Source organism: Aulonocara stuartgranti, assembly GCF_965226115.1.
Source record: "Aulonocara stuartgranti genome assembly, chromosome: 18".
Taxonomy (NCBI): Eukaryota; Metazoa; Chordata; class Actinopteri; order Cichliformes; family Cichlidae; genus Aulonocara; species Aulonocara stuartgranti.
This window is the reverse complement of record NC_138954.1, coordinates 16,965,090-16,979,904: the sequence shown is the minus strand read 5'-3', so window position 1 is coordinate 16,979,904 and position 14,815 is coordinate 16,965,090. Positions and strand designations below refer to the sequence as shown.

Genomic DNA, 14,815 nt, shown 5'->3' with positions numbered 1-14,815 from the left:
GCTTAACAAACCAATAAATATTCCTCTGGTCAGGAAATGGTCATGCACAAGGACTGGACTGCAAATGGATGAAAAAGCAGAAAATGTCCAAAGAAAAACTTTGGAAGAGCTTCAGAAAGCCTGGAGAACTGTTGCTCCACTTTAAGAAATTACAAGAATGTTGGGCTCCTTGGAAGTAAAATATAAAGTAATGAGGAGTGGTTCAAGACTTCTGCACAGTACTGTATGCTCTCATCTTACCAAGAATGTCGTCTGATGGCAGGCAGGTGTGGTGAAGCTTCCCGCTGTAGAACTCCAGACCAATGATGGCGAACATGAGGATGGCAAAGAACAAGAGGAGACCAATCTGGAGCAGGGGGATCATGGCCTTCATGATGGACTTCAGCACAATCTGGAGGCCTGGAGGTTTTATACAGAAACAGATACTGTCTTTAAGAATAACACAAAAGACAATGTAACAATCAAAGTTCCCAAGTACATGGTTAGCTACATTGTTTTGTGAAAACAGTCAAGGACTTTTGCCTTTTCTATTATTTCTGCTAATGAAGATAATTTTGAATAGCAATAGTTACTGTATTTGCATTACCATCAGTTTAAATTTGCAGCAGGTAGAAATAATATTTGGCTTCACACAGAATTCAAACCCTGCTTTCTCAGTTTCAGGTCCTTCATATTTTCAATGCAACATCCCAGCTTAATTTTTATGTGGGCGTTTGTTTTTTTTTTACACTACTTTATAGTACTCGGTCACCACTTCATGCATAATGGACCTTCCATGTGTATGGACATGTGCAGGTATATATGTATGTATACATATGTATATTTAGTGTGTACATATGTGTGTGTACATGTCTATAAATAGGAATAGTAGTGGTACAATAGCTGTATCAAGCTATATAGTTTATGTCTTCCATATTTCCAACCATATCCATAATCACATACTGTGTATGCTACCATTGTATATAGTGTATTATCTTACTTTTTTTTCATTGATTGTACTTATTTGTATTTTTGTATTTCTGATATCTGTACTTCAGCTGAGGTGACGCAAAAATTTCCCCATTGTGGGATCAATAAAGTCTTATCTTATCTTACTCGATTGATCTGGTGTGAAAAGACCAGTGATTGGCCTGTCAAGGCTGGATTTTCCACAGCCTGGAAACAAAGCTCAGGGAGGTGCACAACTCCGGATTACTTGGCTCCTTGCTGAGGACAGCATCGAGTAATGTCATTAATGGAAAAACTCTTAATACACAAGAGTTTCTACGGCGTATATACAATTAAAATTACTCTGTGTCTTCTGTGTCTTGTGAAGTGCTTACATGTGGCAGATAGGAAACAGTGGACCAGGAACTAGTGCGTACTATGAGGTAAATTGACCAACGGGTTCAACTTCCTGGAGGAAAAGTCCAACAACAAGGCAAACTAAAAAAATCCATGTAATGCCTACATGTTAATACTCACGTGACATCCTGACAGTTTTTGTACATACAAGTCCAGATTATGAAACTCTTCCTAATGAACACATTCTGAAACTGCAGCTTTTGCATTTGTGTGTTTGACCTTGAAGTGCTTTTTAGTTTGAGGTCAGTAGTTGACTCACTGGGAATGCCGGAGACGAGTTTGAGAGGTCTCAGCACCCGAACAGCCCTCAGGGTCCGAAGGTCGACCGGGATGTTCATGTGGGCACCGGCAGTGGCCAGGATCCTGGTGGAGGCACGCATTATAGAGATTCAAAGACATTTTTGATGGTAGGGACGCTACACTGGAAAGACATTGTGACATTTTTTCAAGGATTAATAGCTATCATTATTTTTGGTGGCCTAAAAAAGGAGAGAGACATTTGGGTTAAATTACAGACTATACAACAGGGACATATAAAAAACATCCATTAGCAGCTAAATCTGGTACAAAACTTCTTTCCTTTCTTGAGATTAATGTTATTTTCCTGTGACGTCTGAAAAATGAAGCGCAAAAATAGATAAAAAGGCACAAACGGATGCATCTGACGGACACTTTTGGAAATGACTCATTCGAAATATTAAATATGATCTGCTGTCATCCCCACAGCTGTAAGGCCTGTGAGTGGTACAGCATTTCCATTCGGTGTAGCACACTTGCATGGCGAGAGACAAAGAATGCACAGCCACATACACCTGGCAGGCATCTCTACTCACATCTGCCCACGCACACATTGATGTCCCTCCACCTACACACAAACACTGAAAAACAGCATCGGGAGCAGGCGACAGGCAAGCTCTCTCCAGAAAAATCACATCTGCATGTTTCTTACCGGAACGGCAAAAGCAGAATAATTTGTTATTTTTAATTATAATAGTAGCAATCGCACAGCTAAAGCTACAAAACCGCACCGATAATAGCGGCATAAAAATTCATTTCCACGTCAATTAAACCGTTAATGCTCTTACTGACAAGCGGGTCAGCATCTTCTGCTAATTTGCTCGCTAATATTTTAACAGACTTGTGAAAAACATCTTAATTATTTTTCCCTGATTTGTCCACCTCTCTCTCTTTGTTTCCACACACACAGAAGACACAAATATACAAACTTACAAAATCTTTGGACAATGCTGAGGAGTGTGGGGGAGGGTGTGTGTGTGTGTGTGCGTGTGTGTGTGTAAGCAGGGGGTAGAAAGCACATGGCAGAAACTCAAGTGTAAACCCACGCAGAATCTCTCCTGAAAGCAGTGGGAGGGAGAGAGGCCAAGTGAGTGAGTGAATGAGTGAGGCCATGTGCACACTAATGTGGATGAATCTGGAAAAAAACGCTTTATAAGTGCTGAAAGCTCACCGTCTATAACACCACGTTCAGAACCTTTCTAACTGTCCGCACTGAAGGCTGTGCACAACGATGGATGCTGTTCCCATCCATCTGCAAACTAAAACATATTCAAAGAATTTACAGCGCAGTGAAAAAGAATTTGCCACCTTCATGATTTGAGTTGTTTTTTCTTTGGGGTTTTTTCTCTCTTTTTTGCATATTTGTGACACAGATGTTTCAGATCATCAAAGAACATTTTGTAAATATTGCAAATACAAAAGGCAGTTTTTAAATGATGACTTAATTTATTGGGGGAAACAAAGCTGTGCGGAAAAGGTAATCATGAATCAACTGTGGTTAACCACATTGCCTGGAGTTCAGTTTCACTAGCTACACTGATGCCTGATTACTGCCAAATCCGCTGAATCAAGAAATCACCAAAAAGAACCTGTCTGACAATATGAAGTAGGTTTAAAGATCTCAAAATCATGCCACAGTCTAAATAAACAACTGAGAAGTAAAATCATTGATATCTATCCATCTATGAGGGTTACAGAGGCTTTGGGACTTCATGAACCACAGTGAGAGCCTTTAACCACAAATGGAGAAAGCTTAGAACAGTGGTTAGCCCTCCCAGCAGTGACCAAAATTACTCCAAGAGTAATCAACAACTCATTCAGGAGGTCACAAAAGAATCCTGAACATAATCAAACAACAGCATCAAAGTAACTGTCAGTTAAGGTCACAGTTCATGATTCAACAATAAGAAAAAGACTGGGCAAAAATGTCACTTCAAAGGAGAAAACCACTGCTGACCAAGAAGAACACAAAGCCTTGCCAAAAAACAAAAACAACTTTGGGGGAAATATTTTGTGGACTGCTGAAGCAACAGTTGAACTTTATGGAAGCTTTAAGTCTCGTTAAATCCTGTGTGAAGCTAGCACGGCATCACACCAGCAGTCAAACATGAAGGTCGCTGTGTGATTTTCTGGGGCTGCTTTGTTGGACCATGAATTCTGCGCTTTACCAGAAAATCCTGAAGGAGGATGTCCGGCCATCAGTCATGAAGCTCCGAGTCAACATCCAGACCTAAATCCAACTGAGATGCTTTGGCATGAGCTTAAACAAGTTCATGCTCAAACCCTCCAATTATCAACAATGAAGTAAAACAATTCTGCAAAAAAGAGTGGGCCAAAATTTCTTCACAGCAATGTCAAACACTCATTACCACTTATCACAAACACTGGATAGTTCTGGCTGCCAAGGGTGGCACAACCAGTTATTAGGTTTAGGGAGAAGTTACTTTGGATAGCTTTGTTTCCATTATGAAATCATCATTTAGAAACTGCATGTTGTATTTACTTGGGCTATCATTGTCTAAAACTAAAATTGTTTGTCGATCTGAAACATGAAAGTCACAAATCTGCAAAAAAAACAAACACCAAACATAAACAAAACCACTCAGGAAGAGGATTTTTTGTAGATGCACCTGTGGCATCAATTTTAAACTCCGTCATTCTTGAGTTATTCATATTATTTGCGACCACAAACTTTCCCCTCCCACCCTGCGGGGTGACGACAATACCCCCATCAGCCTTTAACGGCCAAGGGTTATAAAAACTAAGATTCTTCTTTGAGCAGGAAGTCGCCAACTGGTTGCATAGTTTTATATTTGTTTTAAATTGAATGTGCTCATATTTGAAACAATGGGTTTATTTTTACAGCAAAAGTATATATTTACAAAATTATATAATACTATTGAACAGATGTTAAGTAACAGGTGCATAAAAGCCAAAATGTAAAATCTCCACGTGGATGCAGCAGCTCAGAATGATAAAGAGGGAAAAAAATAAGAAATTTAGAAACCATTTTGTCATGTTATAGGCAAGATAGATCACTAAGTATAAAGAAAAAGCAAAACTGGTGGGAAAAAATTTTTATACTATTGGCCTGTTTCTTGGAGAGTGAGCTGATGTGCTTTTATGCAATTAAGGAATCAGAATTCTGGGTGGTGCAGCGCTTTAGACTGTGCTCTCAGAGCAAGCAGGTCCTGGGTTCAAATCCACTGGCTGTGTGGACTTTGCATGTCCTCTCAGCGTCATGCATGTTGACATGACTGTCAGAGTCTTAGATCTGTGATGTATCCACAGTGTATCCCACCTTACCCTATAATAGCTGGAACCAGAATTCCTTCAAATTATGGAAATGATCTGGAGGCTGGAGCAAGCTTATTTTGTTAAAGGTGTAAAAATGCTGTTGAGATCGACACGCACACTCATAACATCCAAGTTCCCCCTTTAAAAACAACAAGAAACAGAGGAGAGTTTTGGTCAGCCTCTCTGGACATTAACTACAAATATGAATATACTATATATTATTATAACAGCAGCAATATGACAGTTTTGTCACCAAGTTGCTACAACGTTAATGAATTTGAAAGCCACTGAAATATAATTCTCCAAGCTGATGCAACTGAAACATTAAGTGTTGACGTAAGTCAGCCTACAAAAGCCCACAGAACTAGTTTGCCTCAAGGTTTTCTGCCAGGCTCTATATTATCTGTTTAAAGAGGAAAACTCTGTTTTGCTAACAGAAACCAAGCACTCGGAGCTTAAATTTAACCAAACTGCAGGTAAAAATTGAAACTATGATATTTAGAAAGCCCTGGAGGCAAACCGCTCCCACTACCCATCTAAAATTTATAATGCAATTTTATAGCACATTCTGTTTTAAATGCATAATGAGGTTTTCAACTGACTGACAAAAAGAAGCTCACAATATATATTTATAGCTAAATATTAACAAAACTAACAATAAAAAACTACATTTCCTTCGAAATTTTTAGCATTTTTACAAGATAAGACTTTATTGATCCCACGGTAGGGAAATTTGTGCGTTACCACAGCTCAGGTACAGATAGCAGAAGATTAAAAAGAGTATACCAGAATATAAAGTCAAAAAATACAAAATAAATAAGATAATACAATATATACAATGATAGCTGAGGTTCTCAGTACACAAACAAAGATGGTAAACATGATACCTGCTTATCATCAGCACTGTGGCACCATCACTGTGGTCGTGCCATCACAAGGACATTAACAGATCCACTAAGACAATTTAAAATGACTGAACTAATCTGGACAAAACACTCTGAATAAGTTTAACTTGGGAGAAAATAAACAGAAATTGCAGTTCGAATTCCTGTGTGTCATCTAAACGGCAAACAGAAGAAATGGACTGAAATAGCATTGGTGGCTTGGCACTTGTGTGATCATTAGAGGCTATATAGCACATAATTACAGGTGTGTCACACTACTGCATACACTAAATTGTATAGAAGCCTGACATCGTGTAATGCTTTCTAAATTGTCTGAAGCATTATTGAGACTTATAGAAACAACGCAGAGGCAGCAGAGGTGGGATTTTAAATTCAATTAAACTAAATACCAAAAACAACAACTAATAGATACAAAAAGCATCTATTTCCTTTCCATTAACGTGTGGCGCTAACGAGGATACTAAACAATCGCTATTACAGGGCGTAGTTATTAGTGTTAATTGGATTTTATAGCGAGCATGTTCATACTAAGCAAGTGAGTGTGTCAGACAAAGAGATGACACAGCGAGAGACACTGAGACGGAGCGGGAGAACAGAAGTGGGAGTCTGTGGAAATAGCCTTCAAACCAAACAGAGTGAACAAAGGCAGGCAGGGGTGCAGAACCTTCAAGGCTGCGTTTCGAGCACAGCGATTCAGGCTCTCTCGAAATTAAAGCAAATATTCAATCTGCTGTGGTAGCTCGTGAATCATCCCTGCACATTCATAGGGGGTCATTTTCGTATGTTTGGTTTAGAAAATATTTGTTAGAAGTAGAATTTCCCAAAACAATCATAACTCATGCAACCCACCACTGTTTAGTATGCAGCTTTCAGTGTCATGGCTTTAAATACACCTTTCTAACTGTTTGTTAACACAAGTAACTAATCAGCCAATCACATAGCAGAAAATGAATGAATGTAGGTATGTAGATGTGGTCAAGAAAACCACGAACTGAGCATCAGAATGGAGAAAAGGTGATTTTAGAGACTCTGAACTTGGCATGTGTTGGGTCTAAACTCAGACCCCGCTGTATCCAGGACTTATTCCCATGAAAGAAAAACAAGGCAACGGTGTTCGATCGATTTCTTGCGCAAGGGAGGCCTCGTCTGTGTCCAGCACGACAAAGAACCCCAAATGGTGGCCTCCTCTCGCTGCCTTTTATTGACAAACTTCAAACAATAGTTTACAAAACACCTCCCCCTGCAACCCCGTTTGGTTACATAGACAAGGACTGTATGTAAATGTATACACTGGGTGTGTGTGTGTTATGTGTGTGTGTGTGTGTGTGTGTGTGTGTGTGTGTGTGTGTGTGTGTGTGTGTGTGTGTGAGACCTCCTGCTGACCAAAGGGTCGTAAACCCAGGAAGCTTACATCAAAAGAAACAGATCTTTCAGATAGGATGTATCTACAATAAAACCTCCCCCAGCACAGAGTGGCTGGAGAGGTGGTCAGGATCAAAGAGATGGCTTTGATCCTACTGCTTAAACTAAGACTATACAAATTTAAGAAACACAATGGCAACATTCAACAATTAGACTTAACAGCATGGTTGGTACCAGACAAGCTGGTCTGACTGTTTAAGAAACTGATCATCTACAGGGATTTTCCCACATGGCCGTCTCTGGGATTTACAGACAATGATGAGACAAAGAAAAATCCAGTGAGCAGCAGTTCTCTAGGCAAATGTCTTGTTGTTGCTAGACATCAGAGGAGAATGGCCAGACTGCTTTTAGCTGATAGCGACACAACAATGACCCAAATAATCACTTATGACAACCAAGGTAAGCAGAAGACCATCTCTGAATGCAGCAGAAGACCACACTGAGTGCCACTCTTGCCACCTAAGAACAGAAAACTGAGGCTGCAGTTTATACCAGCTCACCAACATTGGGCAGCAGAAGATCAGAAATACACTGCCTGGTCTGCAGAGTCTTGATTTCTGCTGTGCCATTCGTATGGTGGGGTCAGGGCTATCCTGCTTTGAATCAAAGGTTGCTGATGGTGTAATGGTGTGGAGGATAATTTCTTGGCACACTTTGGGCCCCTTAGAACTAACTGAGCATCGTTCAACCACCACAGCTGACCTGTGTATTGTTGCTGACCACTTCCATTCCTTTATGACCACAGGGTACCCATCCTCTAATGGTCACATGTCATGTCACAAAGCTCAGATAATCTTAGACTGGCTTCTTCAACATGCCAGTTAGTTCACTGTACTCAAATAACCCCCACAGTAGCCAGATCTCAATCCAACAGATAACATTTGGGTTGTGGTGGAACAGGAGATTCATATTATAGAGGTGCGGCCAACAAATCTGCAGCAGCTGTGAATACTGAGGAATATCCAAGGAATGTTTTCACCGCCTTGATGAATCTGTGGCACGAAGTTGTACTGAAGGAGGTCCATCCCAGTACTAGAAGGATGTACTTAATGAAATGTCTTGAGGGTGCATACAATTGGTTTTTTATCTTTGGATCAACTCAAAATTCTTTTTAAAAAAAAAAAACCAAAAAAACTACATCTTTGCAACTCTGTCAGGAGCCGGTCGTGTCCGGTTCCTGACAAAGATAAAGGAGACATAGCAAAGATCAACCCCAACTCTAACTTTTACAATAAAAAAAACAGGCTTTAAATCACCTTTTAGTATTCTTCTTTTTAATAAATAATGATAATTTCTTAAAGTTTCCATTTTTTTTTTGAGTGTCCTTGGTAGGGCTGCACGATTAATCGTTAGAAAATCGCGATCTCGATTCATACTTATGTGCGATCTCATTTCCAAATGACAACGATTAAAAAAAAAAGAAAAAAAAAAGACGACGATTGTACCGCATTTTGATCCGGGACGTACTCTGCATGAAAACAAGCGCTCACTCTTCCTGCTCAACAAATGACAAGGGCGGAGCCTTATACCACGTGATACAGAAGCTGTGCCGTGTGATGCTAAAATTAGCAGGGAAAAAACAACGGAGAGCACGTCAGGGATGACGAGAAAGTGACAGGAGAAAATCCGTCCCGGTCAACCTTATACAGCGCTTCCCTATACACGGCGAACTCCCGCAGGCACAAAGAAATTACGGAGGCTATCACTTATCACCTGACCAAAGATATGGCTCCCATCAACACTGTGCAAAACGAGGGATTTAGGAAAATGATCAACACCCTAGACAAACGCTACACAGTGCCGTCCCGCAACTATTTTTCTATTGTTGCACTACCTGCTCTATACACGCAGTGTCGAGCAACGGTGGAGACGGAATTTCAAGCAGTACAACATGTTGCAGCAACCACAAAACGTGAGACATTTGTTGTTTTTATGTTTATTTATTGTTTTTATGTTCAGTCTCAACTGTTACGAAGTTGATGTGCAGTTAATAAGTGCAATAAATATTTATACTGGAAAAGAAAATCGTGAGAGAATCGTGATCTCAATTCTAAGCCAAAAAATCGTGATTCTCATTTTATGCAAAATCGTGCAGCCCTAGTCCTTGGTTGAATTGTTTCAAACATCAATAATTTGCCCTGTTTATACAGCAGAAAATTCCCATCTGAATTAATGAAATGGAAAAATATCATCAATGTAGCAAAGCTATCAGTGATGTAATAAGATAATAAAAGAGGTGGAATAGCTGCACACATGCACTCTAAAGACCTGACTCTGTGACAGTATAAAAAGCGGGCTTGTGTTCACACCGAGAGGCTAATCTCTTCCTCAGAGGCTCTTTAAGTGAAGCACCGTTGCACAGTATTGTACCACACTGGCTCTGGAGAGGCTGAATTCATTACATGCACAGAATGCAGCCTCTCCCACACACCTCCACCTACACGAAGAACACCACCAAAAACTACAGTAATCAGCAGCATCACGTTGCTTACCAGTTCGGCACAGCTCCGCAGATGGCAATGTGCAGCTGAATCAACATTAACATAATGCATCAGCAAATTAATGGCTTTGAATTAAATCTGGGGAAACATAAACTATGTGTCTAATGGCAGCGTTAATACTCTTCTGCTGAAATGGGATGATTACATAAAGTGTACTCATAATTAGTCATAGAATAAATGGTTGAGTATATGTTTTCCCAATGAAAACCCACCTGGGACCGTAAGCTATTGTTTATTTGATTCAATTATCAGTGAAATTAGAGGCTGAGACCACTGCAGCAGCTCTTTTACACCGCGTGATGCTGTCAGGGATCTTGGACGCTCATAATTCCTGAATTATTTCTTGGAGCCAATGACAGCAAGCGCCCGATTTGAAATTTACCCCAAAGTTTCGAAGGTAGACTTCACCAAACCTTTAACACAGACACACACACAACCGACATTACCAAGCAAGCAAATCGGCACCAGATCTCCAGGACTAGACTGTCATTGGTACGTCTACTACTTGTAAGTTTACCCCCTAATCCCTCAGCTACTGTTCGATACTGTACTTGAAAAGCTACCATCAGATTTGGTCAGAAGGATAACAGACGATAAGTCTCCTTTTCCTCGTCACCAGCCCAGAGTGAGATTTGACAAAACGTCACCAAATGTTAACAATCATGTTTCTGCCTAATCAAATCTGTGCTTTAGAGAGTGGATATCACCCTTATAACAGTGAGTGAATAAACCGAAGCTGCTCGAAAAAACCTCTCAAACACAACTCTAGAGAACAACAAATGCCCCATCTAGTCATTGTAGCACCAGGAGGCCCCTTCAGTGAATGAGCCACGATTTGAAACTTTTGCAAAAATGCACTGATTGCCTTTTTTAAACATTAAGATAGTAAAAACAGTATACTCTCTGTCAGCTCTAAGATTTTAGATAATATGATGTAATAAAACTATCCCTGAATAATGTAAATAGAACCTGAGGTGAAGAACAACATGTGAACAACATAGTGTGTGAAAAGTACCCCCCCATGATTCAGTAGTTTGTAGAACCACATTCTGCTTGAAGTGTGACTTTATAGGTCTCCCACATGGCTGTGGAGGCATTTTGCTTCAGCTCATTGAGGTTTGTAGCTATTTGTTCATGTGCAGCTCTGTTAAAGTTGCACCACTGCGTTTCACTCAGATTGAGGTCTGGGCTGGCTCCTTCAGCTGTTCTGTTGTAGATTTGCTGCTGTGTTTGGGATCATTGTCCTGTTGTGTGATCTTATTTGGTCAAGCTTTAGCCGTCAGACACATCTGACTTTAGAATACTTTGTATACAGAAGAGTTCATGGTCGACTCAGTGAAGATGCCCAGACCCTGTGACTGCAAAACAACCCCAAATCATCATCACTCCCCACCGTGCCTCGCAGTTGCTATGAGGTGTTTGTGATGATGTGCTATGTTTGGTTTTCATAAATATGATGAAGTACATTATGGTCACACATCTCTATTTTACCAGGACAGTACTACTGTATCATTATGAAATGTTCTTCAAAACCTCATTAATTTGATGTTAGATGTGTGAATTTTATTCCAGTACTTCTCGTAATGTCACTTTGCAATGAGCATCCTTTGGTGTAAATTTCTAGAAACAGCTCACACCAGCCTAACCCATTTTAACCCTTACCTCCAGATTATTATTTCACCTTTGTGGCCCTTTCCTGTAAATCAAATAATAAATAAATCAAATAATAGCAAATGGGTTTTTGAGCTTCTTATAAAATCTAAATCTTTTAGCTCCACGCATCACTGCGCTCACTGTGCTTGATGAGAGTTGAGCAGCGATAGTGTGCAGAAAATGGTTGATGGGGGAGAGACGCTAAATGTATGTATGACTTGTCTCACTCCCGTTTGTCTGTCTCTGTGCCAGATGGCATAATGAATCACTCCCAACTCCCACCCAGCTGTATTATTCATCCTGTCTAAAGAGCAACAATTTTAGCAAAGTGTCACACTCGCAGAGGTATGAGTGCAGGCACAGCTGGGATCAATATCATTATGACTGACGAGGGAGTTGTCAGAACTAATCTACCAACAGGAGGGCAACAGGTTCACTGGCAACAATTTGTACCTGTGACCTCAGAAATAGAGTAATAAGCACACACATGCACACACACACACACACGCCTAACTCATCTGAGAGTCATTTCACTGCTAATCAAAGCATCGCGTCCACCTGTGCCAATCTGTTTGCTGCAGGATATAATTGACCATTTTAGGAATCCCAGTGATTTAAATTGGATTGTGGGTAAGTTATTCTAGCTGTTGTCCTTTTTTTGCTACACACTCTTTGCTCAGATTAGGGATTTTAATTGAGCTCAGTGTCCCAGCAGATTTGCTTCTAGCAATGCATTAATATGAAATGAAATGAATGCCGCCAGCGCTGGCCCAGTGGCCTCGATTATATTCCCAGTGGGCCTCTATGACACATGTGTGTTTTCTTTTAAGTCTGACTTACTTGTGCTGTGGCACCAGAGCCAGAGCGTCGGAGTGTGTGCGAGTGAGGGGGGCGGCATATGTACCATCAGAAAATGTGTCAGATAGGTGGCAGGAAACCAGGTCGTCCGTTACCAATTCCAGCCACAACTGGATTTGGTAACACAGAAGATCTGTTAGCTGCACAAAGTACACTGACAACTTTGAACACACTGACATGATTTGAAAGCTTAACATCAATCAGGAAGTTCTCAAAAACTACCCAAAATGCCACATTCTTAAAAGTAACTCGACATGTCCAATCAGTGATTGCACAGGTGAGATCATACAGAAACTCTTAACCAGACATCACTCCTCAGTCTGTTGTTGTTGCTCTTTAACAGTGTCGGGGGAGGAATGCAGATCCTCTTTAAAACTCAGCTAAATTTGCTAAACGCATCACAAGGAAACGTCTCGTTCTGCACAAGAACCCCTGTGACTGGTTTCTGATTATTTTATTGCACGTGCTGGTCGAGGTTGAGCTGGCATTTTCCAACCCAGCAGTCGGTGGCATCACACAATACGGCTTCACAGTTATAAGCCCATTAATGGGAGAACAACAAGCAGAAAAAACCCCCCAAAACAACAAAGTTCTGTGAATTGCAGTCTAGTGGAGTAGAAGAATGAGTGCTAATAAATAGCATAAAATGAAAGTGAAATACAACTATCTTCAAAATTGTACAGTACTTAAGTAAATGAGAACTCCACTGACTCAGCATTGTGCTTCTATAATTTTGTCTGACTCACTTTACCCACAATGCTGCTGAGAGCCCGCAGTTCAGCCGGAGATTCTGGTGTGTTGTGCCAACCGTGCCTAACGTCAGTCAAAAGTCTGGCAACATCGCTTCTTGTCATTCCACTCCCTCTGATTTTATTTTATTTTTCAAACATTCAACAGGTTATGCAGCTCATTCTGGAGAGACAAGTTTTTCCCACGTATACGTTAGTTCTCTCTAAGGGGGAAACCAGAGACCATGCAACACCAGGGACTTGTAGCGATGACTAGCAATAAAATTGCTCGTCCTCAACTTTGAACTGACACCATTTAACCAGTAGATACAGAGGATATTTCTGGTTAACACATAATGAGAAGGGAAAGACACAAGAAGTTTACCTACACAATCACAGCCAGGACTGTTTGCTACTGTCCATCTGACAGATACAAAGCAACAGGCGAAACACTAATCCCTGCAAACTACACTTTAGAACACTATGAAATAAATCCTTTAACCCCGACAATATCCTTTGTATGGTCACATTCATGCAGTGCTCAGACCTGGTATGAAACAACAGTACAGTGAAGCTCAGTGAATTACAAAAACTGGCAAAAACCTTCCCTACATACATGTAATGTCACTTTTTGTTTTGAAATCATCTATTACACATAATATATATCATTTGTAATGATTTCAGTGTCATAGAAATAATTCCAATGAGCATTATAGATACTGATAATCCTGGTACCCCAGGCAGTTTCTATAGTAGGTTTCATCCAGATTGATTAATTATGGTAAATGGCCTGTATTTGTATAGCGCTTTTCTAGTCCCTAAGGACCCCAAAGCGCTTTACACAACCAGTCATCCACCCATTCACACACACAATCACACACTCTGGTGTGTTATAGTTATATAATTATCACTGTATAAAATAAAAGTAGGTTCTGGAAATACTTTTTACATATTTCATACTTTACAGTAAAAGGGGACTCTATCAGCTCCATATTTTTATTCTTGGATTCTATTAAAGTTGCTTTGTGCGATTGACTGGGTGATGGGTAGTCCCTGTGTTCATCCACTGTCAGAAAACTGTCTGTTTAAACCAACTTTCTTCTGAGTGGTTGCCCCACACAAACAGAAGGTTTGAACAGCAGGTTGGGGTTCACAGTCAAAACTGTGTACATGAGATGACCATATTAGAAATATCTCCTCTCAGTGACATCATACAGAGCCAAGATTAGAAAAAAAACCTTACTGAACAAGATATTTAAAGCACTCTGAAGTCATAGGGATTTCTTAACTACAATACTTGAAACTTTGGCCATGTTTATATGAACATCCACGGCTTTAACAGTATATCTTTGACAGAAAATAAGGAAAAGTACAACAGGTTAAAGATGAATCACCAATTGTTTTTCAGAGCTCTCTGTGTTTAAGACATCTTTTCAGATTTAAACAATAATTCTGTGATATTAGGTACAGAACAGGCTGACTATAGTTGGGTTTGGTAGTGATAACCTCTCTGAACAGTACACAAACTCCACTGGAGCTTCAAGTGATAACCTACAAAATAAAATAAAATGCAGCTGTGGTCACCCTTTTCTGCTGCAACGATAACTGGTAAATACTGAAGAGACGTGTGAAGAGACAACAGAGACGTGAATTGTGCTGCTGGTATGGTTTCTGTAGCTGTTTGAAGGTTCTGAATTTGTGAAACCTGCTTGGCAGCTACATAATTACATCCTTTTTAGACTTCGTCCAAGCATGTTTAGCTCAGTGCTATAAGTTAGTGCTTTAAGGTTTAAGTTCTAGACTATCCTGC

General features: G+C 40.2%; 1 protein-coding gene and 1 long non-coding RNA gene across 4 annotated transcripts in view; one reads left to right on the top strand and one right to left on the bottom strand.

Moving 5' to 3' along the window:
* Positions 1–14,815, bottom strand: part of LOC309693225 (voltage-dependent R-type calcium channel subunit alpha-1E-like) — a 73,899-nt gene that overhangs the window by 36,375 nt on the left and 22,709 nt on the right. For all 3 annotated transcript variants that reach the window (XM_082512265.1, XM_082512266.1, XM_082512267.1), the window contains 2 exons: positions 1,604–1,707; positions 241–399 (listed from right to left, as the gene is read on the bottom strand). In XM_082512265.1, coding sequence (XP_082368391.1) covers positions 241–399; positions 1,604–1,707 — 263 coding nt within the window. The remainder of the gene's footprint in view (positions 1–240; positions 400–1,603; positions 1,708–14,815) is intronic.
* The window catches only part of LOC309693227, a 28,995-nt gene continuing 22,788 nt past the window's right edge, over positions 8,609–14,815 (top strand). The window contains exon 1 of the long non-coding RNA XR_014272600.1: positions 8,609–9,177. This is a non-coding gene — a long non-coding RNA (uncharacterized lncRNA). The remainder of the gene's footprint in view (positions 9,178–14,815) is intronic.